Here is a 26067-nt window from a genome sequence, read left to right as displayed (position 1 = left end):
AGTCTACCTTGCAATAGATATAGCTAAATAACTGCTTGAAAATCATTTGCCAAAGGCCTGTGAATGAACAGCTATGATCCTCATGTTTTCACATATGTCATTAGGCATTTCATGACTATTTGTAATAGGGAAAAAACTATAGAACCTATGACTGTAAGCGGTAGTTCTATATTGTTTACATTCAAGAGGAAAGTGATGACTTTATGGAACACCTACTACAAAGTACTGGGAAAGTTTTGTCTTAGTTAACCACCTCACTCAAGCTTTGGGAAAGTGGAGGAGTCAGATGGCAACAGGAGTTCAAATTGAGCCTAGGGCCCCTTCAGTCCCTTGTCACCAGCTGCTGATGTTCATTCAGTGGAAGAAGTATATAGGTTGACCACCCATAGCTGTCACTGTCCACCTGATTAATCAAACTGCTTGATTTGCACAGGTGGTCACCCGAGCAGAAGGCAAAACTCACACTCTGACTCTAAGAGATGTCAAGATTTCAGAGGATGGGGAAGTTAAACTGACTGCAAAGGATTTCCAGATTGAGGCCAGCCTACATGTGAATGGTAGGTTGCGGTTTGTGATATTTATTTGTGGTTGTTATAGAGATTCTTGCCCCAACTGCTCTCTTAACCAACATGGAGACCTGTTTTTTTGTGAATTCGACAAGGTTAAACAACAATATAGTCACAATATTTACTCTGTAAAGCATACTGGACAGATAAATATGGTGCACTATATGGTGCTATATAGACCAGGTTCATAGTAATGCAATGATTCCACATAACATGAAATGGCCAGAATTGGGAGTATTTACCTTGCATTTACATAGGTAGGCAGAGTATAAGTACTGTGTGAGTACACATTGTGACATAGATTCAGATTTCTTTAGATAATATTTGTCTCCTTGATGCAAACCACAGACAACAATATAATGTAGTTGGGTCAGGCGTGAATGGTGTGGGAGCATGATCTACCCAACCAGTCTGAATTAAATGAGAGGCCCATCAGTAAGTAATGATGTGTTAAGTATGAAATGAGAGCCTGTGAGACAGTCATGTATGCTTTTATAACAGGGTGAGGAGAGGTGTACCCACAATGTTGAGTTTGAATACAAATGTATTAAAAGTATGAATATGTACAGTAATTGCACAAACAACAAACAGGTTGAAGGAATTATGTAACGGAATGTAGATTTACCCTGTAACTGTACCTGCCTTTGTAATGACCAAGTCAAAAAAAGATATGTTTTATATATATTCTAAAGAGGGACCATAACAATAATAATAGTTGGTGGTACTAATAGAATTTGGTCAAATGAGTTTGTTGGTTTCCTAAGCTGTTATGATATGTAAAGGACAAGTCATCATGTGTAATTCATGTGTGAACTCACAGAGCCACCAGTTGAGTTCAGCAAGCCTCTGGAGGACCAGACAGTTGAGGAAGAGGCTACTGCTACTTTGGAGTGTGAAGTCTCCAGAGAAAATGCTGAGGTCACGTGGTTCCAGGACGGACAGGAGATACGCAAAACTAAGAAATATGACATTGTTGCCGATGGCCGCAAGAGAAGACTCATCATCCATGGCTGCACTCTTGATGATTCAAAAACATATACCTGCGACGCCTCAGAATTCAAAACCTCTTGCTTCCTTAACGTTGAACGTAAGTAAAGTATAGATAATTATATTGTTTGTTTGTTAAAGTATAAATTAAAAACCTTTTGATATTGTTTGTTTGTTTGTTGTTAAGGCCACACATTTGTGAATTTGGCATACTGGTGTGTTAATACTATGACTTGTGTCCTTACAGCTCCACATGTTGAGTTCTCTACACCACTCCATGATGTTGAGGTCAAAGAAAAGGACTCTGCTAGATTTGAATGTGAAGTATCTCGCGAAAATGTCAAGGTATTGATTCCTGACCCTTCACCCCCTACCTCCCGGACACTACCACTCTCCCAACCCCCACACAACACATGCACACACCTCTTGTTTTCAAATGCACATTCAAACACACCTTCTTATTTGTATAACAATATAATATAGTTGCATGTGGAGTTACAAAACATGGTATTAAGACTGAGACTTGGTTGTGTTTCCTGTCTTCCACTGTTTTTCAACCTTTTACAACTGCTCTTACATTTGACTCCCTTAATTGTTTCCTTCATAGTCTGGATCAGTACATCTTAACATTATTGTACCGTCATTGTATTGTCCTTGTTTTATGTCTGTTTCTGGAAACAGGTCCGTTGGTTGAAGGACAGCAGTGAAATCAGAAAGGGAAAGAAATATGAAATAATTGCCAAAGGTCGCCAACACATCCTCATCATCCACAAATCAGTGTTCGATGATGAAGCAGAATATGAATGTGATGCAAAGGTCTCCAAATCCTCCGGCATGCTTACAGTCATTGGTGAGTCTGGCACACTTTCTCTGCTTCAGAGGGTGAATCCCAAATGGCACCCTATTCTCTATATAGTGTACTACTTTTGACCAGGACCCACGTAGGGATCTGGTCAAAATTAGTGCACTATATAAGGAATAGGGTGCCATTTGCGACACAGGCAAATAAATTCATTTTAATGTTATATACTATAATCGACTTATCATAACGGTTATACTTAACGGTTATATTGTATTTCCTTTGCAGAGGAAGAGGCTAGGTTCACCAGGAACCTGTCTAATGTGGAGGGAACAGAAACAGACAGCGTGAAGATGATTTGTGAAGTGTCAAAGGCCGAAGCTGATGTCATATGGTATAAAGGAGACCAGGAACTTCCGGAGGGAGGAAGATACGATCAAATCGTAGATGGCAGGAAGAGGATACTCATCATTCAGGATCTCAAAACAGATGATGCTGGAGAGTACCATTGCAAATTGTCTAGCTCACAGACAACTGGAAACCTGAAAATAAATGGTAATGAAATCAGACATGAGCTCTGTTTAATTTAGTCAGTTAAAGATCTTTGTCCGGTGGAGAAATTAAATATCCTGGGTAGTGGCTCCACACTGGCAGTACTATTATGAAAACCAAATCAAGGGATGCAGATAAAAGTATTTGTGGAAAATGAGAGCATATACACTAATCTGTTTTTGTTCTTCCAGAACTGGCTGCTGAGTTTATCGCCAAGCCTCAGAGTCAGGAGGTGGTTGAGGGAGAAAAGGCTGAGTTTGTCTGCTCAGTCTCTAAAGACACATTCATTGTCAAATGGATGAAGGATAATCAGGAGCTAGAAAAGGGGGACAAGTACGACATTGTCTGTGATGGCAAGAGAAGAATACTTGTTATCAAGAACTCTGAACCCAAGGATGAGGGAGCCTATGTTGCCCTCATTGGTACCACCAGAGCTACGGCTGACCTGCTTGTTCTTGGTATGTCATCAATATGTTTCTTTTCTTTTCTATTTCAACCTCTCCAACATGTATGTGTACAGTATGTGTCTTTCGGAGTGGTTGCAATAAAGTACATTTTCCGTTAAACCTGCATGTACAATTGGACAATAAAGTAATATTCTTCTAAGATTTTCTTAGAGGCAACCTTGGGGAAATTATTAATTCGACCTACTAACTTGTGTTTCTTTCACTTTGATTTCCACAGAAAAACTCAGGATCATTACACCGATCAAAGATACAGAAGCTAAAGAGGGACAAGAGATGGTCTTCAACTGTGAGGTGAACTCTGAGGAAGCAAAAGCTAAGTGGCTGAAGAACGATGAGACCATGTTTGAGAGCAGCAAGTTCGTCATGATCCAGAAAGACAACGTGTTCTCTCTGAGGATCAAGGATGCTGAGAAGTCAGATGAAGGGAACTATACTATTACATTGACAAACCACCGTGGTGAACATGCCAAGAGCTCTGGCAAACTTACCGTAAAAGGTGAACACATTTTTGTTATCAATTTGACCAATGGCTAATTTGATATAGTAGTATGTCTTATTTTTGTTTGAATTTAGCTACATGACTAACTGATTTCTTTGTTTTGTCAACAGAGGAGAGTCTGAAGATCATTGTACCTCTTGAGGACTGCGACACACAGGAAAAGAAGACTGTTAGCTTCTCTTGCAAGGTCAACAGGCAGAAGGTTACTCTGAAATGGATGAAGGCTGGTCAGGAAATCACACTCAGCAAACGCATCCTCTACAGGGTGGACCAGTACAAGCACACACTGACCATCAAGGATTGTACTCTCGCTGATGAGGGTGAATACACCGTCATGGCTGGGGATGACAAGTCTACAGCTGAGATGATCATCAGCGAAGCCCCCACTGACTTCTCCGCACAACTCAAAGACCAGACCATCACTGAGTTTGAGGATGCTGAGTTCACCTGCAAACTCACCAAGGAGAAGGCTGAGGTGAAATGGTACAGGAATGGACGTGAGATCAGAGAGGGACCCAGGTAGGAAAACCTTTAGACTGCTATGAGGCACAGTCACTGTCGCTTTATTGACACTGAAACTAAATCTTAAAAGCTCATTTGGCCCTAAGGGCCAACCCAGGATTTTCATTAAATACAGAAAAGCGTATTGTAACATTATCCATTTGTTTTTTGCAAGGTACATCTTTGAAAAAGAGGGCAAGACCTGCAGGCTGCGTATCAAGGAGTGCAGACCAGATGATGAGTGTGAATATTCTTGTGGCGTCGATGAAAGGAGATCACATGCCCAACTCTTTGTTGAAGGCAAGCCTCTTGAATTCATTCTATGATTCTGTTTATGTGAGTCCATTTTTCTAACTGTTCTGTATGAATTCATGTTTCACAAATTCAATTTCTTGTGTAATCTTTATTCCAGAGACGGCAGTTGAGATTGTCAGACCCCCTCAGGATGTGTTTGAGCCTCCAGGCTCTGATATTGTGTTTGAGGTGGAGCTCAACAAAGACAGAGTTGAGGTCAAATGGTTGAGGAACAACATGACCATTGTCCAGGGTGACAAGTACCAGATGATGAGCGAGGGCAAGATCCATAGACTCCAGGTGTGTGAGATCAGGCCTCGTGACCAGGGAGAGTACAGAATCATCGCCAAAGACAAGGATGCCAGAGCCAAGCTGGAACTGGCAGGTATGTCATCATAGGCTTCATATCCTCTCCGATTCCACAATAAATCAATCGTTTTATTATTTGATCTTATAATTGTTCATTCCTCTACAGCTAAGCCAAATATCAAGACTATGGATCAGAGCTTAGTAACAGACGCTGGAAAGCCCATCGTCATGTTCGTGCCCTACAGCGCGTATCCTAAAGCTGAAGCTGAGTGGTTCTATGATAACGTCAGCCTTCCCAAGGACAACATCCACACCGTTGGGGACAGCACAGAGTACAGGCTAAAGGACCCTAAGAAGTCCGATCAGGGACGTTACAAGGTTATCATCAAGAACAAACACGGACAGGGAGAGGCATTCATTAATCTGGATGTCATTGGTAAGTTGCCTTTCAATCCACTCTTGTATTTGAATGGATAACGGGAAAGGATATTTTTCCAGGAAGGGACATTTTTCTTGGAAAGGATATTTTTCTTGGAAGGGATCTTTTTCTTGGAATTTGTTGTTGTTCATATGGATTCCATTTATGAATGTATTTTTGCCTCCCACAGATGTCCCTGGACCCGTGAAGAGCCTTCACGTGGTTGACACCGCCGATGGTGAGGTCAGCCTGGTCTGGGAAGAGCCAGAGAGCGATGGTGGCAGCAAGATCATTACATACTTGGTGGAGAGGCGTGATGTCAAGCGCAAGACATGGACTCTTGCTACTGACCGCTCTGACGCTCCAGAATACACTGTGACCGGACTCCAGAGGGAATCCATGTACCTATTCCGTGTTTCTGCTCGCAACAGAGTGGGCAGTGGACCAAATGTTGAGACAGAGAAACCTGGTGTTTATGCCAAGAACAAGTTTGGTAAGCAAACTATTTGATATTGTAATAATCACCTTGTGCAGTATCATTATTCAAACGTAACTGGTTCCAACACTGAACTACCAACCAGAAAAGTGAATTACAACCTGGCTTTATATTTCAGATGTTCCTGATGCTCCTCAGGATGTGAGTGTTGGAAACGTGAGTAAGTTTGGTGCCACAGTCTCCTGGGAAAAACCAGTGTCTGACGGAGGGTCTGAGATCACATCCTACATCATTGAGTCCCGTGACAGGACCTCTGTGAAGTGGGCTGTGGCAATGATCAGTAAAGCAACAGATCGCAGCGCAATCATCAACGACGTCATTGAGAACAAGGAATACATCTTTCGTGTCAAGGCTGAAAACAAGGCTGGCATTGGCAAACCAAGTGCTGCTACCAATCCGGTTAAGATCATGGACCCCATTGGTAAGTTATTTCAGTTCTGAAAGTTGCTGAAATGTTATTAATGAAATACATGCACTGTTTTAACATACAAACATGTTTGTTTTTGTTATTCCAGAGAGGCCAAGCCCACCACAGAACCTGGTACCCTCAGAGCAGAACAAGAACTCAGTCCAGCTGACATGGGAGATCCCATTGAAGAATGGAGGCAGCACGATCACTGGCTACATCATTGAGAGATGTGAGGACGAAACAGACCATTGGCTCAGATGCAACGCCAGGCTCTGCCAGGATCTCACCTACAAGGTATTTATCCTATAAGATGAAAAGCTCCTAAATGGTTTGTTGGAGATTTCATATAATATTTGTAGTATAATTATCATACGTTTTGTGTTGTATTCTGACTTGAATGCAAGTCTCCCATTGACATCAATTTACTAAATTGTCTAAATGTATGCTTAAATTGCTTACACTTATCTCAACTCAGAATACTGCTCTTCCATATTTTCCTCAGATATCTGGCCTGACATATGGCAAAAAATACAACTACAGGGTGATGGCTGAGAATGCAGCTGGAGTGTCTGACCCATCCAACACACTGGGACCCATGCTGGCTGATGATACACATGGTACATTTGGTTCTCTTTTCACTAACTAATTCATCATTTTAAATGTTGTGCATTTGTCATAACAATGGTCATTCTTTTCTATCTTCAGTTGGCCCCACAATGGACCTGAGTGGATTCAAGGATGGCCTGGAGGTCATTGTTCCTTATCCCCTTACTATCCGTGTCCCTATCTCTGGATATCCCACACCAAACGCAAAGTGGAGCTTCGCTGATAAGGAACTCACTGCTGGTGAACGTGTGTCCATGATTACAAAGAGTACCTACGTAGAACTGACCATCACTCCAAGTGTGCGTCCAGACAGAGGTGTATACACTCTTACTCTGGAGAATGATATTACCAGTTGCTCCGGAGAGATTGAAGTCAACGTTATCGGTAAGTGACGTGATGAGCTTTGTGGTGAAACACAACATACTGTATCTTGATATTGTCAACTGCAATTCTTTCTTTTCCCTTCATATCCCTATTTTTTCATTTTTTTTAGCATCCCCAAGTGCACCCAAAGACTTCAAGGTTGCAGAGGTGACCAGACAGCATGTGCACCTGATGTGGGAGGCGCCAGAGCATGATGGAGGAAGCCCTCTGACTGGCTACCAGATTGAGAAACGTGACGTATCCCGCAAGACCTGGGTCAAGGTATGGATGAACATAAGTCTTTAAACCACACAGCAATACACATGTGAAATGACTTACTTTTCCAGTTGGGACATAAGGCTGGAACAATCTTTGGTAGTCTATCTTTGGCCACAGCTTATACCTTGTTAAACATGAAATAAGATTATTATAAATGTAATAACACATGTCACTAACTGTCTTTCCCCAGGTGATCACTGGTGTTCAAGACCAGGAGTTCACTGTCACTGATGTCGTTGAGGGTAAAGAGTATCTGTTCAGGGTTACTGCCTGCAACAAGTGTGGCCCAGGAGAGCCTGCCTACATTGACGAGCCAGTCAATGTGTCCTCCCCTGCCAGTAAGTAGTACAGTAACAAGGACAATGCCTATGCTGTGCACTCAATCCATTGTTTTGACGTCTCAATAATTGACATAAGAGTAATTTGAATTCAAACTTTTCTCAGTTATTGACATTATTTATCTGGTAAGTTGACTGAGAACACGTTCTCTAATTGCAGCAACGACCTGGGGAATAGTTACAGGGGAGAGGAGGGGAATGAATGAATGAGCCAATTGTAAACTGGGGATTATTAGGTGACCGTGATGGTTTGAGGGCCAGATTGGGAATTTAGCCAGGACACCAGGGTTAACACCCCAACTCTTACAATAAGTGCCATGGGATCTTTAATGACCTCAGAGTCAGGACACCTGTTTTAATGTCCCACCCAAGGCAGTGGTATGCAGGGTGGTATGCTGCTGGCAAATTACATACCTGTAATTTGAGTTCTAGCTGTTCACAATCATTGACAGGCCTGTCATTTGAATTAGACCTGTTCTGAATCATTGACATGTCTGTCATTTGAATTAGAACTCTTCTGAATCATTGACATGCCTGTCTTTTGAATTAGAACTAATCTGAATCATTGACATGTCTGTCTTTTTAATTAGAACTAATCTGAATCATTGATATGTCTGTCATTTGAATTAGAACTGTTCTGAATCATTGACATGCCTGTCATTTGAATTAGAACTCTTCTGAATCATTGGCATGTCTGTCATTTGAATTAGAACTGTTCTGAATCATTGACATGCCTGTCTTTTGAATTATAACTAATCTGAATCATTGACATGCCTGTCATTTAAATTAGAACTCTTCTGAATCATTGACATGCCTGTCTTTTCAATTCAAGCCGTGCCAGACCCACCTGAGAACCTGAAATGGAGGGACAAGTCAGCTTCTGGCATCTTCCTGACCTGGGAACCACCCAAGTGGGACGGCGGCACTGGAATCAAGGGCTACAACATAGAAAGGTGCCAGCGTGGCACAGACAAGTGGGAGTCCTGCGGAGATCAGGTCCCTGAGTTGAAGTAAGTAGAACCAGAGAAAAAAGCTCTAAGACATTTTTGTTTTGTTTTGAAAGGCTAACTTACTTCTCTTAGATTGCAAGTGACTGGTCTCATTGAGGGACAGTGGTACGCCTACCGCGTGAAGGCCTTGAACAGACTGGGTGCCAGCAAACCCTGCAAGGCTACAGATGAGATTTTGGCTGTTGATCCTAAAGGTATGTTTTGCGTAAATGCTCCATGTCTGTATATGTAACATCTTGCATAGTGGCTGAAATTGGTTTCTGTGTCATCAGTATAACACATTTTCTGTATAATCTCACAGACCCCCCAGAGATTCTTCTGGATGTCAAATGTCTTGCTGGACTGACCGCCAAAGCTGGCTCTAAGATTGAGCTTCCAGCTGATGTTCTTGGAAAGCCCGTACCTAAAGTGAAATGGACCAAGGGTGACATGGTTCTGAAGGGGGACGATAGAGTTTCTATTGACGACAAGCCTGGTCACTCCGTTGTTACTATCAGCAAGACAACAAGAGAGGACACAGCTACCTACATCATTGAAGCACACAACAGCTGTGGCCGTGCTACTGCAACCGTTGACGTCAACATTCTAGGTATCATATTTTGTCACCTTTATTTGTGAGGAAACACTTGTTTAAAAGTGTGTTCTTTAATGTTCTGACATTGTTTTCTATTTGTCTTGAACAGATAAGCCTGGTCCTCCAGCTGCATTTGATATCTCTGAGATCACCAACAAGTCCTGTTTCCTGGCCTGGAACCCTCCCAGAGATGACGGAGGTGCAAAGGTCACAAACTACATAGTGGAGAGCAGAGCCGCAGAAAGCGAGATCTGGCACAAGCTCTCCTCCACTGTCAAAGAGACCAACTTCAAGGCCCTCAACCTGACAGCTTTCAAGGAATACATCTTCAGAGTGTTTGCTGAAAACCAGTTTGGTATTGGTGTGCCAGCGGAACATATGCCAATCATTGCCAGATATGCCTTTGGTATGTTAAGTTTATGTTTGTATTTAGTCAAAGCATTATAATTGTATTTCCTTTTAGAGCATTATTTTGTTTTCTGGCTTGTTGCTAAAATTGTCTGTAACTGTTGTTTTCAGATTCTCCTGGTGCGCCAACTAAGCTGGAGCCTTCTGATATTGTTAAAGATGGCCTGACTCTGAATTGGTATGAGCCTGAAGAGGATGGTGGTAGTCCTATCACTGGGTACTGGGTTGAGAGGTTTGAACCAGACCAGAACAGATGGATCAGATGCAACAAGATCCCAATCAGAGACACAACATTCAAGTAAGACGTTAGAATACATTTAGTTAATTAACATCGTAATGCTTACATTTTCGTCATTGAAGGCAGTAATGACAGTGTTGATTTAATTTCTGGTTGTGGCTATTCATTTGATGGTGGTGTTGATTATGTGATTGTTCCTGATTTGCAGAGTCAAAGGACTACCCACAAGGAAGAAGTATAAGTTCAGAGTCTTGGCTGAGAATCTCGCCGGACCTGGAAAACCAAGCAAGGAAACTGACCAGATCTTGGTCAAGGATCCTATTGGTAATACATCCAACATACACTATATTACCAAAAGTATGTGGACACATCTCATTCCAAAATCATGGGCATTAATATGGAGTTGGCCCCACCTTTGCTGCTAAACAGCCTCCATTCTTCTGGGAAGGCTAGATGTTGGAACACTGCTGCGGGAACTTGCTTCCATTCAGCCACAAGAGCATTAGTGAGGTTGGGCACTGATGTTAGGCAATTAGGCCTGGCTCGCAGTCGGCATTCCAATTCATCCCTAAGGTATTTGATGGGGTTGAGGTCGGGGCTCTGTGCACTCCAGTACTTCCACACCGATCTCAACAAACCATTTCTGTATGGACCTTTCTTTGTGCACAGGGTCATTGTCATGCTGAAATAGGAAAGGTCCTTCCCCAAACTGTTTCCACAAAGCTGGAAGCACAGGATCGTCTAGAATGTCATTGTATGCTGTAGCATTAAGACTTCCCTTCACTGGAACTAAGAGGCCTAGCCGAACCATGAAAAACAGACCATTATTACTCAGCCACCAAATGTTACAGTTGGCACTATGCATTGGGGTAGGTTGCGTTCTCCTGGCATCCTCCAAACCCAGATTCGTCCGTCGGACTGCCAAATGGTGAAGCATGATTAATTTCTCCAGAGAACGCATTTCCACTGCTCTAGTGTCCAATGGCGGCAAGCTTTACACCACTCCAGTCAACACTGAGCATTGCGCATGATGATGTTAGGCTTGCGTGCAGCTGCTTGACCATGGAAACCCATTTCATGAAGCTCCCAACGAACAGTTCTTGTGCTGATGTTGCTTCCAGAGGCAGTGTGGACCTCGGAAGTGAGTGTTGCAACCAAGGACAGACCATTTTTACGCACTACGTGCTTCAGCATTCGGCGGTCCTGTTCTGTGAGCCTGTCTGACCTACCACTTCGCGGCTGAGCTGCTCCTTGACGCTTCCACTTCACAATAACAGCACGGGACAACTTCCGGTGAAACTGGAGGGCGCACAATTCAAATAAATAATCATACAAATTATGGATATTAAACATTTAGGTAGATATATCGTGTCTTATATCGGTTGAAAGCTTCAATTCTTGTTCATCTAACTGTGCTGTCCAATTTACAGTAGCTATTACAGCGAAAGCATGACATGCGATTGTTTGAGGATGGCGCCCCACATCAAAATATTTTTCCACCTGCACAGGTTTCATAAATTCACAAATAGCGATTAAATATTCACTTACTTTTTGAAAATCTTCCTCTGATTTGTCATCCAAAGGGTCCCAGCTATAACATGTAGTGTTGTTTTGTTAGGTAAAATCCTTCTCTATATCCCAAAAAGTCTGTTTAGTTGGAGCCATCGATTTGAATAATCCACTCATTCAACATGCAGAGAAAGGAATCCGAAAATCTACCCCTAAACCTTGTTTCAACAAGTCAACATACATTTTTATGTACTCCTCAGGTACCCTAAAATGTAATCAAACTATAATATTTCTTATGGAAAGAAGTATGTTCAAAAGGAAACCGATTTTAGCAGATGTCCTGTCTTCATAGTGCGAGCAAACACGAATATCCAAGTCTGTGTCCCTCTACTAAAACTGATATTTCTTATTTGTTTTGGAAGTTACAAGCCTGAAACCTTGAACATAGACTGATGACACCCTGTGGAAGCCATAGGAATTGCATCCTGGGAGCTAATTTCCAGTATGCCCTTATACTTGGCATTGTAAGACCATGGTTTCTCAAAAAAAGAAAAATCCGGTTGGTTTTTCTTTGGATTTTCTCCTACCATATCTATTGCGTTATATTCTCCTACATTATGTTAACATTTCTAAAAAAAACGTTAAAGTGTTTTCTTTCCAATGGTACCAATTATATGCATATCCTGGCTTCAGGGCCTGAGTACCAGGCAGTTTACTTTGGGCACGTCATTCAGGCGGAAATTGAGAGAAAAAGGGCCTTGCCCTAAGAAGTTTTTAACCTGGGCAGCTCTAGCAGGGCAGCAATTTTACGAACTGACTTGTTGGAAAGGTGGCATCCTATGACGGTGCCACATTGAAAGTCACAGCTCTTCAGTAAGGCCATTCTACTTCTAATGTTTGTCTATGGAGATTGCATGCCTGAAATAGCCAAATCCACTAATTGGAAGGTGTGTCCACATACTTTTATATATATATTGTATTTAATCAACAGACCATTAATCATTTATGCAATGTAATGTTGTTAACCAAAACAACATGTCTTCTTTTCCTACAGATCCTCCATGGGCTCCTGGTAAGCCAACCGTCAAAGACGTGGCCAAGACCTCTGCCTTCCTACAGTGGACCAAGCCTGAGCATGACGGTGGTGCCAAGATCGAGGGCTACATCATTGAGCTCCTGAAGAGTGGAACTGAGCAGTGGGTTCGTGTTTCAGAAGGAATCAATATCCTGGAGCACTTCCTGAGAGGCCTGATGGACAGACAGGAGTACTCCTTCAGGGTCATTGCAGTCAATATCGCTGGGGAGAGTGAGCCCAGCGAGCCTAGCGATCCAGTTCTGTGCAAGGAGAGACTCAGTAAGTAGCTGAATGCGTTCCAAATGTCACCCTATTCCCTTTAACGTCATGGTCACAAATAGTATACTATATAGGGAATAGGGTGTCATTTGTGACACACAGACTGAGATCATTTCCATCTGAAGCGGTTCAGTGTGTCATGGTTGGTTGACTGAGTAGATGGTTGATGATGACGCATTCATTTTCCAGATCCTCCTACACCCCCACGCTGGTTGGATGTCATCAACATTTCCAGTAACAGTGCTGAGCTGAAGTGGACAGTACCAGAGAAGGATGGTGGTTCACCCATCACCAACTACATTGTTGAGAAGAGGGATGTCAGGCGTAAGGGCTGGCAGGCAGTGGACACTACTGTGAAGGAGCTGAAGTACACGGTCACTCCACTGAATGAGGGCTCCCTCTATGTGTTCCGTGTGGCTGCTGAGAATGCTGTTGGACCCAGTGAATTCTGTGAACTGGAAGACTCCATTATGGCTAAAGATACTTTCAGTAAGATCATAGTTACTGTTTATAGTGTTACTGTATGTAACTGGTGTTCACTTACAACATGCAAAGGTTGCTAAGTCCATTTCTAAGTACTGTTTCCTATTTTCAGCTACCCCTGGACCACCATATAATCTCTCTGTCCATGGAGTGTCAAAGAGACATGTTGACTTGCAGTGGGACGCCCCCAAGAATGATGGTGGCAAACCAGTTCTGAGGTAAACTTTGGTCAACTCTAGTGTTATAGGAGTGTCATAGAGTGTACTTTTGTCATATAAGCATGTTTATAACATTTGGGAATATTTGATTCTATTAGATACTCAATTGAAAAGAAGGAAAAACTGGGCACCCGCTGGGTGAAGTGTGGTAAGACCTCAGGTGCTGACTGCAAGTACAGAGTTACAGACGTCATTGAAGGAACCGAGGTTCAGTTCCTGGTTCGTGCTGAGAATGAAGCCGGTGTTGGACACCCTAGTGAACCAACAGAAATCATTGCTATTGAAGATCCAACAGGTGGGTTTTTTTCTGTTTTTAAAGTAAAAACACTGTGTTTTATGGCTAAATTTGTTTTACTTGCATGAGTAATTTATAATTGATAATCTATTTACCAACGAAGAAACCCACATCTGCAATGTTATAATACTTGTCTTTGTATTGTTTTTTATAGGTGTACCCTCTCCTCCAATTGAGCTTCACATCACTGAAGCCAGCAGAGATCATTTGTGTATTGCTTGGAGACCACCAGAGAGAACTGGTGGCAGCCCTGTAACTGGCTACCATATCGAGCTCTGTGAGGCTGGTACTGAGAAGTGGATGAGAATCAACTCTCGCCCAATCAAGGAGCTCAAATACAAAACAGAGGAGGGCATCATCCCAGAGAAACAATACGTCCTGAGAGTCCGTGCCATAAACTCTGTTGGAGTTAGTGAGCCATCTGATATCTCTGAGAAGGTCTATGCCAAGGACTCTGACTGTAAGTAAACCTTCAATAATGTATATTTCCGTTTCCAGAGATATATTATATACTGATATCTGATTATGCTATATTTTTCCCTCCTGAAGGCATCCCAATCCTTGAGTTCCAGACTAAGGACATTGTGATTATTGAGGGAGAAAAGTGGCATCTCCCCATCCCATTCAGAGCAGTGCCCAAACCCAAGATCACCTGGCACAAAGACGGAAAGGAGCTGAAGGACGATGAAAGAATGACCTTCAGACAGGAGTACCTCTCCTGCCATCTGGAGATCGAGAGCTGTCTGCATGCAGACGCCGGCCAGTACAAGGTCACACTGGAGAACTCCTTGGGAACGAGCAGCGGAACAATCAATGTTAAAGTTGTTGGTACGTTTGTGTCAAAATAAAATAATATTATTACTTCCATATTCCATGGTGTCCCTAATAGTGTAATCATTACATTTGACATAAATACTCTATTTGGTTGAAAATATAAATGTAAATGTAAATGTACTAGCACCAGCATACTACAACTATCAAGATCAAATCTTCATATCCATGTTTGTTTTGACAGGCCTGCCCGGTCCCTGCAAAGACATTGTTGCCAGTGAAATCACCAAGAGCTCTTGCAAGGTTTCCTGGGATCCACCCAACTATGATGGTGGCAGCCCTGTTCTCCACTATGTGCTACAGCGCAGAGAGGCAGGCCGGAGGACCTATGTCAACATGATGTCGGGAGAGAACAAAGTCAGCTGGCCCGTCAAGGATCTGATCCCCAATGGAGAGTATTACTTCCGGGTCAAAGCTGTCAACAAGATTGGTGGTGGGGAGTACCTTGAGCTCCGCAACCCCGTGATCGCAGAGGATCAGAAGCGTGAGTGAAATATGTATTTTGTGTTCAAGAAACACCTTAAATGAAAACCAGGTGCAAACCTTGCTCACAATTCGAAGTTTATGATTTTATTTTCCAAGAAAGACTACATTTCTAAAGAGTTGTATTGGATTTATTAAGTGTTCCTTGTTCAATATTTCAGAGCGCCCTGACCCTCCATTAGATGTTGAGACCCACAACCCTACTTCTAAGACTATCACCCTCACATGGAAACCACCTATGTATGATGGGGGCTGCAAGATTATGGGCTACGTTCTGGAGATGATGATGAAGGGTGATGAGAACTTCACAAGATGCAACGACTTCCTTGTGCCTGTGCTGTCCTACACAGTGAGGAATCTCAGGGAGGGAAAACAATACCAGTTCCGTGTACGAGCTGAGAACGCTGCCGGAGTCAGCGACCCATCACGCAGCACACCAATGGTGAAGGCTTCTGATTCTGTTGGTAAGGAAGGATACATCTTATTCAAACCGTCACAATTCAAAACAATGATACGATTTTTCAGACAGGTCATTTGTCATTTCTAAATGTGGTTGTTTTCTTTTCAGAAACACCCAAGGTGTTCCTCAGTGGAAGTCTGCAGTCCGGTATGAGCATTAAGAGAGGTGCTGAGATCAGACTGGACGCCAACATCTCTGGATCCCCATACCCTCAAATCACATGGTATAGGAACGACGTGGTCATCAGACCTGAAGCCATGAAGAAGAGACCAGAGAAACCCATTGTTAAGAAGAAGGAGGTGAAGAAGGAGGAAAAGAAGGAAGTGAAGGAAGGAGAAAAGAAGGAAGTCAAGGAGGGAGAGGTTGAGGCTCCAGCTGCAGAGCCTGCCCACGAAGAGCCTGAGGAGGAACTCCCTGACTACCCAACCCTCCAGGAACGTCTCACCATCCATGACAAGAAGAGGGGAGAATCCTCTTGCATTGTCAGGGACACCATCAGGGGTGACCATGGCGTGTACACTATCAAGGTCGAGAACGACCATGGTATTGCCTCTGCAACTTGTGAAGTCAATGTGCTAGGTGAGATATAATATTTTATTAATATTTGTTTTACATTAATTTAGTGGTGTTGTTGACACTCATAGTTATTTTTCAACCACATTTTGAAAACATAATATAAAACCTCTTACTTTACCTTTTACAGATGCACCTGGTCCTGCAATCAACTTCAGGTTTGAGGAGATCAGGAATAACTCTGTCATCTGCAAGTGGGATCCTCCCATGGATGATGGTGGCAGTGAGATCCTGAACTACACCTTGGAAAAGAAGGACAACTCCAAGGTGGAGATCGGATGGATCACAGTAACCTCAACACTCAGAGGATGTAGATACCCCGTGACCAAACTGATAGAGAAGAAGGAGTACATCTTCCGTGTCACTGCTGAGAACAAGTTTGGTCCTGGACCACCATGTATCTCTAAGCCAATTATTGCCAAGGATCCATTTGGTAAATAATTTATTTTTAAGAGTTTTATCATGTCTATAACATTCAAAATAATGATGTCAGTTCAACCAATTTTGCACGTTCAACCAATTAGTCGTGATTGTACTTTGTTCTTACAACTGTGATGTTCACTTCTTATTCTAGACCCACCAGAGGCTCCAGAGAAGCCTGAGATTGACGGCATCACAGCCAACTCCATGCTGGTTACCTGGGAGGTGCCAAACGACATGGGCAGCCCCATCCTTGGTTACTGGGTGGAGCGTCGTGAGATCAACAGCACCCATTGGACCAGAGTCAACCGGGTCATTTTGGAGGATACAGAAATGAATGTGGAAGGCCTACTGGAGGGTCTTACATATATCTTCAGGGTGGCTGCTGAGAACCAAGCTGGGCCTGGGAAGTTCAGCGTCCCGTCTGATCCCATGACATGCCAGGATCCAATCTGTAAGTCAACTATATTATGATACGATACATTTTATTGTCCATTTGCATGGAAATTAATTTAGTGAATTTAAGCATACAAAATGCACAAAATCAATACAATATAATACAACACAATGATTAATTGTGATTAAGTTTCATTGTCGAACAATGATCAAATACAATATGTTATTGTTGATGTGTTTGTCCCATAGTGCCACCTGGACCTCCGTTCCCAAGAATCCTTGACACCACTGAGTCTTCCATTGATGTGGAATGGGATCCTCCTGCCTCCAATGGAGGTGGAGACATCCTGGGCTACCATGTTGACAAGACCCTAGCAGGCACCAATGACTGGTCCCGCTCCACAGAGAGACCCTGGAAGACCCGGGCCTTCACTGTGTATGGAGTCAGAGAAGGAGCCAAGTACCTGGTCCGTGTGATCGCAGTAAATGGAGCTGGTGAAGGAACTCCTGGTTTGACTGAATCAGTCTTTGTCAGAGATCCTAAAGGTACAGTAACCAATGATCAGAAAGCTTATTCAAAACAATGACAACAAACGTATGCTTAATACATTAACAACAGTGGCCTGCATTGGTGTCACATTGAATCGGAGGACAGGCTCATTGTAATCGCTGGAACGAAATGAATGGAATAGTATCAAATACCACTGTCTCTTCCATTCCATTCCAGCCATTACTATTGTCGTTCTCCCTTCATTAACCTCCATGGATATTCAAGTGATTTTGGGTCTTTGAAAGCACTATATACAGGTCCTGTGTATTATTATTATTAAAACATAGCTAATGTCACTGAATGTTGATTGTGTCTACAGAGGCTCCAGTGGTAGAGTTGGATCTCACTGTGAGGAATGGCGTAATGATCAGAGCTGGGGAGCCACTGATTCTGCCTGCCCTGGTCACTGGTAGACCTCCTCCAGACATCAAATGGACCAAAGATGACGGTCCACCTGACAAAGACCATGTCCAGATAGAAAATGTTGGAAAGGAAAGCACTCTCAGTATCAAGGCCGCCACAAGAAAGGATCCTGGCAAGTACCAGATCAGTGCAAGAAATAGCAGCGGAATCAAGTCTACATGGACAAGGGTTGATGTCATGGGTAAGTGTTTTGATGAATTCTCTAGTAGCTATGATATCACAGTATGCCAATTTTGGGCATGTTTCACATTTGGTTGTACTTTGATGATGTAAAGCTAGGATTAGGGTTAATGAATAGTTTGTTTGTTAATAGTTAATAGAACATCTATAAAAACATCTATTGTGGATTATCCAAAGAGTAATAATGTCGCCTTAAATGTTGTTGGCCTGCGATAGACTAGTACCCTTTCCAGGGGGTGTACTTCACGCTGCAGATACAGGAGATAGGCTCCTAACCTATGGGCCATTCTGGCTCGGACAAGGCTAACTACTTACTTACTCACATATTGTACTTGGATGTAACACTTTGACCTGTCCTCTGTCAGATGTTCCCGGGCCTGTGCTGGACCTGAAACCTGTGGTGGTAACCAGGAAACTGATGATTCTGAACTGGTCCGATCCTGATGACGACGGTGGCAGTGATCTGACCGGCTTCATCATTGAGAGAAGAGATCCCAAGATGCACACGTGGAGACAGCCCATCGAGACACCCTCATCTAAGTGTGAGATTGTGGGTATTGTTGAAGGACAGGAGTACATCTTCCGAGTTGTGGCGAAGAACAAGTTTGGCTGTGGCCCTCCTGTTGATCTGGGTCCTATTGCTGCAGTGGATCCTAAAGGTAATGTCTAGATATTGTTGATTCATGCAAATGTGTTTCTGTGCAGGTCAGATCATTAATAGAGGTTAATCACTCTATATTTTAATTGAAGCTCCACCAACTTCGCCTGAGAGGTTCCACTACACTGAGAGGACAAAGTCTTCCATCAGCCTTGCATGGAGACCTCCCCGCAACGATGGAGGCAGTCCAATCTTGGGCTACTTTGTTGAGAAGAAGAAGCACGATGCCCCAGCATTTGAGCCTTGTAACACAGAGATGTGCAAGGACCTCTTCATGACTGTCGATAACCTTGAGGAGCTGTTTATGTATGAGTTCCGTGTCAAGGCTGTCAATTTGATTGGACCAAGTGAACCTGGAATTCCACTCACCATTGTCATTCAAGATGATGAAGGTTAGTCCTCTGAGTTCTATGGTCTTGGTATTTGTCCTATATGCTAAAATAGTAAACATGTTGAATTGAATTGCACTTGGTTGATTTTAATTGGACTGAATTGAATTGGACTGAATTGAATTGAATAAACTTGTCACTGAGTTGCTTCTTCTATTTCAGTTCCTCCTACTGTGAGGATGTTAAAGACTTTCAAGGGAGATGCCATCACTGTCAAGAAGGGAGAGCCTATTGAAATCCCTGCTGAGGTGACTGGTCTTCCAATGCCCAAGGTTGAATGGTTGAAGGATGAAGTCATTATTGCAGAGCCCACTGAGACTCTGTTGTTGGAAACCAAGGAGATCAACAGAATCCAGTCCAACACCAAGCTCAGTTTCCCTGCAGCAGCCAGATTAGACAAAGGCATCTTTACAGTGACTGCCTCCAATCGTCTTGGGTCAGCTAGTCACACCATCAAGGTTAATGTGTTAGGTAAGTGGTCTGATATTATGTATGTTGTTTGCTTTTCTTCATTTTCTGGACACTGTGAGTATGAATCAGTAAACTCAAAGCCATTAGCTCACTTTTAGCAAAGAAAATATCCATATAAATTAGCAAAAATATAATATTTTAGTCTGTCTACTGTAGTCTGACCTTTTTTTCATTGAATTGTTGCATTGTCATTATAAGGGTAATAATATTAATCCTCTCTCTTGTTAACAGACCGTCCTCTGCCACCAAGGAATGTGAATATTGGTAACATCAAGGCTGAGTCCTGCAAGCTGACCTGGGACGCCCCAGAGGACGACGGAGGAAGTGAGCTCACTAACTACATCGTTGAGAAGCTGGACATTCTTCCTGAGGTGGATCCTGAAGAAGAATATGAGGATTCTGAGGATGAGGAGCCTAAGCCTAAATCTGAGCCGAGACCCATTCCTGTATGGACGGTGATCACCAACAGCATCATTGAGAAACGACTCGGGGTCAGTATAAAACAGATTGAATATATTATGTTTGGTAACACTTGAGTTAAAACCCGCCGTTATAATGCTTCATAGCAGGTCGTAAGCATGTATGGTAGAGGTCTTCACTGGTCCACCTGTTCCCGAATACCTGAAACCAGCTCTGTTTCTCTTTCCCTCGCGCATTAACAGCTCTGGTTGATAACATAGCTAAAACAATTATTTTCTGATGCTTCCCTCACTTGGATCTGACCGGACGCAACAGGGTCTATACGGGGATGGGCTGGTTGTCCTTGGGTTAGTTCGGACCAGGTCTATATCTTGAGCAAACATATTTATTCAGGTAGGGTATGGTTAGGAATGCCCCGGTCTATTTTCAACTTTTTGGTGCTTGTGAAGAACTTTAATGTATGGGCCTTAATAATGAGACATATAATATGCTATGTCTCTCTCTATATCAAAGAAACAACAAAGATTGTAATATGTTGAGACAGTAGCATGAATGCTTATAGTGGACTTAATTGAATCGTTTAATCATTTACTCAATGTTCCCAAATGTCTTCTCAAAGGTTTGGAATCTGGAAACCGGTAGCCAGTACCAGTTCAGAGTGAGAGCAGAGAACAAGTATGGACAGAGTGACGCCTGCGAAACAGAGGCCACCGTCATCAAGGATCTGTACGGACTCCCTGGTCCTCCAGAGAAACCAAAGATCGCAGAGCACACCAGGTCCTCCATGCTTGTGACATGGGACCCTCCACGAGACAACGGTGGATCCACTATCTCTGGCTACTGGCTGGAGAAGAGGGAGAAAGGTTCGTCTTATTGGGCCCGGGTGAATAAAGCCCCAGTGACCAAGCGCGCCCCTAAGGGCTGGGAGTTCCTGGTCGTTCGTATGATTGAGGGGTCCGCATATGAGTTCCGTGTCATGGCTGTCAATATTGCCGGTATTGGACCCCCCAGTGGACCTTCCGATCCTGCAAACGCAGTGGACCCTCTTAGTAAGTATCATTTTCCCTTTTTCTACAGGTTACATATAATATGTATATTTATAGAAATAAAAATAACATTAGTATTCATTTAGCTGCTTTGGAAATTGTATTGAAGAATATGTAAGTATGTGCCCTATTGAGAGACCCAGGAGTACCTTGTAATGACCAGAGATGGTGACCTTGATGTTTTCCCTCTGTGCCCCACAGTGAAACCTGGCATGCCAGCACCACCAGAGGTAGCAGACAAAACCAAGCACAGTGTCAGCCTCACATGGTCTCCACCTGAAAAAGACGGGGGAAGCCCCATCAAGGGTTACATCGTTGAGATCCAGGATGAAGGCAGCTCTTTCTGGAACAGGATCACAGATGTAGATAGTCTGCATGAGACCACAGAGCTCACTGTACCAGGTCTCAAAGAGCTGAAACACTACAAGTTCAGAGTCACAGCTGTCAATGACATCGGCGAGTCTGACCCAAGTCCAAAGACTGAAGTACTAATTGAGGACGTACATGGTAATTAGACCTACTTATTTATCCATTTTAATTTGAAAAGGTATGTTTTTATGCATGTTAGCAGTTAAGTTTTCAAGATAAAGCACTTTCAGTCGAGCAAAAACCTTCCTTGACGAATCATATGATGCAAAACGCATGCAAACAAAATTGGGAATTGTTTTAACAGTGGATTGATGGAGAAAATACTAAAATATAGTTTTTGAGTGAAGTATTCACCAGTAGTCACAAGTATATTATTGTTCTTTGTTTTGATGATGCCTTTTTATGTCACAGTGGGGCCGAAGATCCTTATCGATTGCATTGTGGAAGATTTGCTCTGCGTCCGAGCTGGTCATGCCTTCAGAATCCCTGCCACCATCAAAGGGCGTCCCGTTCCTAAGGTGACCTGGGAATACACTGGTTCAGCAAAGACCCACAAGAAGAATCGCCTTCATGTCCTTCCAGTTGATTCAGAGGTAAGGCATTTATATTTGTATTTACTCTTCCTGGGGTCCAGCAAAATTAAGGCAGTTATACAATTTTTTAAACATTACAATACATTGACAACAGATTTTACAACACATTAAGTGTGTGCCCTCGGGCCACTACTCTACTACCACATATCTACAACACTAAATCCATGTTATCGTGTGTGTGTATGCACGTGTCTGTGCCTGTGTTCGTGTCTCTTCACAGTCCCCGCTGTTCCATAAGGTGTATTTTGATCTGTTTTTTAAATCTATTTTTACTGCTTGCATCAGTTACTTGAAGTGAAATAGAGTTCCATGTAGTCATGGCTCTATGTAGTACTGTGAGCCTCCCATAGTCTGTTCTGGACATGGGGACTGTGAAGAGACCTCTGGTGGCATGTCTTGTCGGGTATGCATGGGTGTCCGAGCTGTGTGCCAGTAGTTCAAACAGACAGTTCAGTGCATTCAACATGTCAATACCTCTCACAAATACAAGTAGTGATGAAGTCAATCTCTCCTCCACTTTGAGCCAAGAGATTGACATGCATATTACAGATGTATTTATGTATCTTTATTTAACTAGGCAAGTCAGTTAACAACATATTCTTATTTACAATGATGGCCTACCAAAAGGCAAAGACCTCCTGGGACGGGGGATGGGATATTGATTTACATTTTTTAAAATAACATGTAAATATAGGACAAAACACACATCACGACAAGAGAAGGCATTGTACAGCTACCATGTATCAAGGTGAAAGGACGTAACACATAACCCTTGTTATAAGGCATTGTACAGCTACCATGCATCAAGGTGAAAGGACGTAACACATAACCCTTGTTATAAGGTATTGTACAGCTACCATGTATCAAGGTGAAAGGACGTAACACATAACCCTTGTTATAAGGCATTGTACAGCTACCATGCATCAAGGTGAAAGGACGTAACACATAACCCTTGTTATAAGGCATTGTACAGCTACCATGCATCAAGGTGAAAGGACGTAACACATAACCCTTGTTATAAGGCATTGTACAGCTACCATGTATCAAGGTGAAAGGACGTAACACATAACCCTTGTTATAAGGCATTGTACAGCTACCATGCATCAAGGTGAAAGGACGTAACACATAACCCTTGTTATAAGGCATTGTACAGCTACCATGCATCAAGGTGAAAGGACGTAACACATAACCCTTGTTATAAGGCATTGTACAGCTACCATGCATCAAGGTGAAAGGACGTAACACATAACCCTTGTTATAAGGCATTGTACAGCTACCATGCATCAAGGTGAAAGGACGTAACACATAACCCTTGTTATAAGGCATTGTACAGCTACCATGCATCAAGGTGAAAGGACGTAACACATAACCCTTGTTATAAGTAGTAAAATAATCACATTGTCTGACCAAGATGTATAAATGTCCTGATTTGATCTTTCTCACCAGGACTAATGACTTAATTTCCTTTGTTTAGATTGAATCTACTGATACTACCTCAAACATCACTGTACCTGTGTGCTTGAGGACCCACTCTGGAAGATACACCATCACAGCCAAGAACAAGGCTGGACAGAAACATGTCAACGTCAGAGTCAATGTTCTCGGTAAGTGCAGTATAAAAGCAATTAATGTTGGAAAGGATGGATACGTGGAAAGCCAGGAAAAATACAAAAAGGAGGCTCATATCAAAAAGTATATTGTTTTTTAGGACATAAAACATTTGAGAAACACAACACTTCTCATAGAAGACATATTAACGTCTGTTTGACATCTGTTTACAGATGTGCCTGGTGCTCCTAGAGAGCTCAAAGTGACTGACATCACCAGAGCTACCATGAGGCTGATCTGGAAACTGCCTGCTAATGATGGTGGCGAGAGGATCAAGAGTTACTTCATTGAGAAGAAGAATGTGACAGGAAAGGCTTGGACCATAGTAAACCAGTGCTGTTTCAGTCAGGCCTACGTTGTGGAGGGACTGCTGGAGGGACAGGAGTATGTGTTCCGTGTGCGGGCAGAGAACCGTCTGGGAATGGGACCTTTCACTGAGACCACTGAGCCCGCTAGGGCAAGAGACCCCATCTGTAAGTCACAAATTAATTACTAACAAATAAATATGTACTCATAATAATACTCATGTAAGTCACTTTGGAATTAAAGCATATTTTTTATATTTAACTCGGCAAGTCAGTTAAGAACAAATTCTTGACGGGCTACCAGGGAACAGTGGGTTAACTGCCTTGTTCAGAGGCAGAACGGTAGATTTGTACCTTGTCAGCTCGGGGATTCGATCCAGCAATCTTTCGGTTATTGGCCCACTAGGCTACCTGCCGCCCCGGGCAGCGGCAGTGAGAGTTTCGAATCCTAACCACTATATATACAGTAGTAATGATAATACCCACATGAATAAATACTACAGTTTGCTATAGAATACTACAGTACTTACTATAGAATTATATAGTAAACTGCAGTAAAATGTATAATGTATAACACTGTAGTATCTCTCTATCATGTGTAGTACTTATGATATAATGTTGTATTATACTGTAGGCTCTAAACAAACAGAATTAAAACTCAAACGGATGACTAGGAAAAGCTCAAACCAAGTTTATTCCCTCAATGAGTCAAACAGCTGCAAAGACAAAGACATATTTACACAAGCATATATATTTATCCCCTCTACTAGGAGGAGTCAACTCCTTGCACATCTAGACATCCAATACATCTCTGTTGCTGGAAAGGAACATAATTGGTCCCTCTCACTGATGTAGTCATGGTCCCACCTCCTGCTAGAACCTTCATGGGCGTGGAAATATATGTGTGTGGGATAGGACTGTTCCTTCTCACTTCAATCGACCTGACATCGGGCCGAATTCCTCACTCCTCCCGAATCCGCGACTGTCTTACCTTATCAGTAACTGAAACCATACTGTTGCCCATTTCCTTCCCTTCTTAGGAGCCATTAGATTTAACAATACCACTTTCTGCACGTCCCCTTCCTCACTCAGCAACTATCCATACACCTAGTTCTTATCCACCCTCCATTGACCCCAACATATACATTCATTATACATCTAAACTAATCAATAAGCTATAGCATGGTAACATGAATAAGTATATTTCAAGCTAGAATCCAACAATACTATATTAAATCCTACAGATTATCCACAAAAAAACACTGTAGTAAATACTACAGTAATGTCTGCAATAACATTACAGTCCGCAAAAACACTACACCCTTTTAACTATAGTAAATACTACAGTATTTAATCTGCCTTTTCTGTAGGTTATAGAAAAGAGCAGAAGAACCCAGTCCTCCCTACCTATAGGTTATGTCAAATTTGCTATTTTAGTATTTTCTTCAGGTTTCCTCAAGGAGAAAGCCTCTACTTCTATGTCAAAGATAATAAAACAAAAACACTATAGTAAATACTACAGAAATGTCTGCAAAAACACTACAATAAATACTATGGTACACTGCAGTCTGCAAAAACACTACAGTAAATACTACGGTATACTACAGTCCGCAAAAACACAACATTAATTACTATAGTATATACTACAGTTTTATTTTACTAAAGTATTTCGACTATAGTTAACTGTAAATACAGCAGTATACTACAGTAAATACTACAGTATTCACAGTAGTGTTTTTGCAGACTTTAGTCTGCAAAACCCCTACAGTGAATACTACACTAAAGTCTACAAAAACACTACAGTGAATACTACAGCTGTCTACTATAGTATTTTTTTATGTGGATATGTACACATAACATTTTATGAAATGTAGGTTACAAAGTGTACACCTTACTAATAAGTTCCCATTCTTTATTCCC

General features: G+C 42.4%; 1 protein-coding gene across 1 annotated transcript in view; it reads left to right on the top strand.

Annotated features, from left to right (window-relative positions):
* Positions 1-26067, top strand: part of LOC115116424 (titin-like) — a 131097-nt gene that overhangs the window by 85437 nt on the left and 19593 nt on the right. Inside the window, 46 exon segments of the mRNA XM_065005707.1 lie at positions 434-557; positions 1387-1653; positions 1801-1898; positions 2235-2403; positions 2641-2907; positions 3096-3362; positions 3589-3867; positions 3981-4389; positions 4547-4671; positions 4784-5050; positions 5141-5410; positions 5583-5885; positions 6007-6309; positions 6404-6591; positions 6800-6914; positions 7003-7287; positions 7397-7548; positions 7736-7883; positions 8716-8893; positions 8966-9087; positions 9195-9482; positions 9577-9873; positions 9987-10173; positions 10322-10437; positions 12677-12976; positions 13166-13465; positions 13572-13677; positions 13776-13972; positions 14127-14432; positions 14522-14800; positions 14988-15287; positions 15448-15750; positions 15855-16325; positions 16450-16752; positions 16894-17193; positions 17385-17681; positions 18005-18289; positions 18654-18947; positions 19039-19338; positions 19498-19806; positions 20038-20297; positions 20846-21275; positions 21474-21779; positions 22053-22234; positions 23709-23838; positions 24016-24315. Of these exon segments, the coding sequence (XP_064861779.1) occupies positions 434-557; positions 1387-1653; positions 1801-1898; positions 2235-2403; positions 2641-2907; positions 3096-3362; positions 3589-3867; positions 3981-4389; positions 4547-4671; positions 4784-5050; positions 5141-5410; positions 5583-5885; positions 6007-6309; positions 6404-6591; positions 6800-6914; positions 7003-7287; positions 7397-7548; positions 7736-7883; positions 8716-8893; positions 8966-9087; positions 9195-9482; positions 9577-9873; positions 9987-10173; positions 10322-10437; positions 12677-12976; positions 13166-13465; positions 13572-13677; positions 13776-13972; positions 14127-14432; positions 14522-14800; positions 14988-15287; positions 15448-15750; positions 15855-16325; positions 16450-16752; positions 16894-17193; positions 17385-17681; positions 18005-18289; positions 18654-18947; positions 19039-19338; positions 19498-19806; positions 20038-20297; positions 20846-21275; positions 21474-21779; positions 22053-22234; positions 23709-23838; positions 24016-24315 (11482 nt within the window).

Source organism: Oncorhynchus nerka, linkage group LG3, assembly GCF_034236695.1.
Source record: "Oncorhynchus nerka isolate Pitt River linkage group LG3, Oner_Uvic_2.0, whole genome shotgun sequence".
Taxonomy (NCBI): domain Eukaryota; kingdom Metazoa; phylum Chordata; class Actinopteri; order Salmoniformes; family Salmonidae; genus Oncorhynchus; species Oncorhynchus nerka.
Note: the sequence above shows the minus strand (reverse complement) of the source record. Positions and strands in the feature narration are given on the sequence as shown.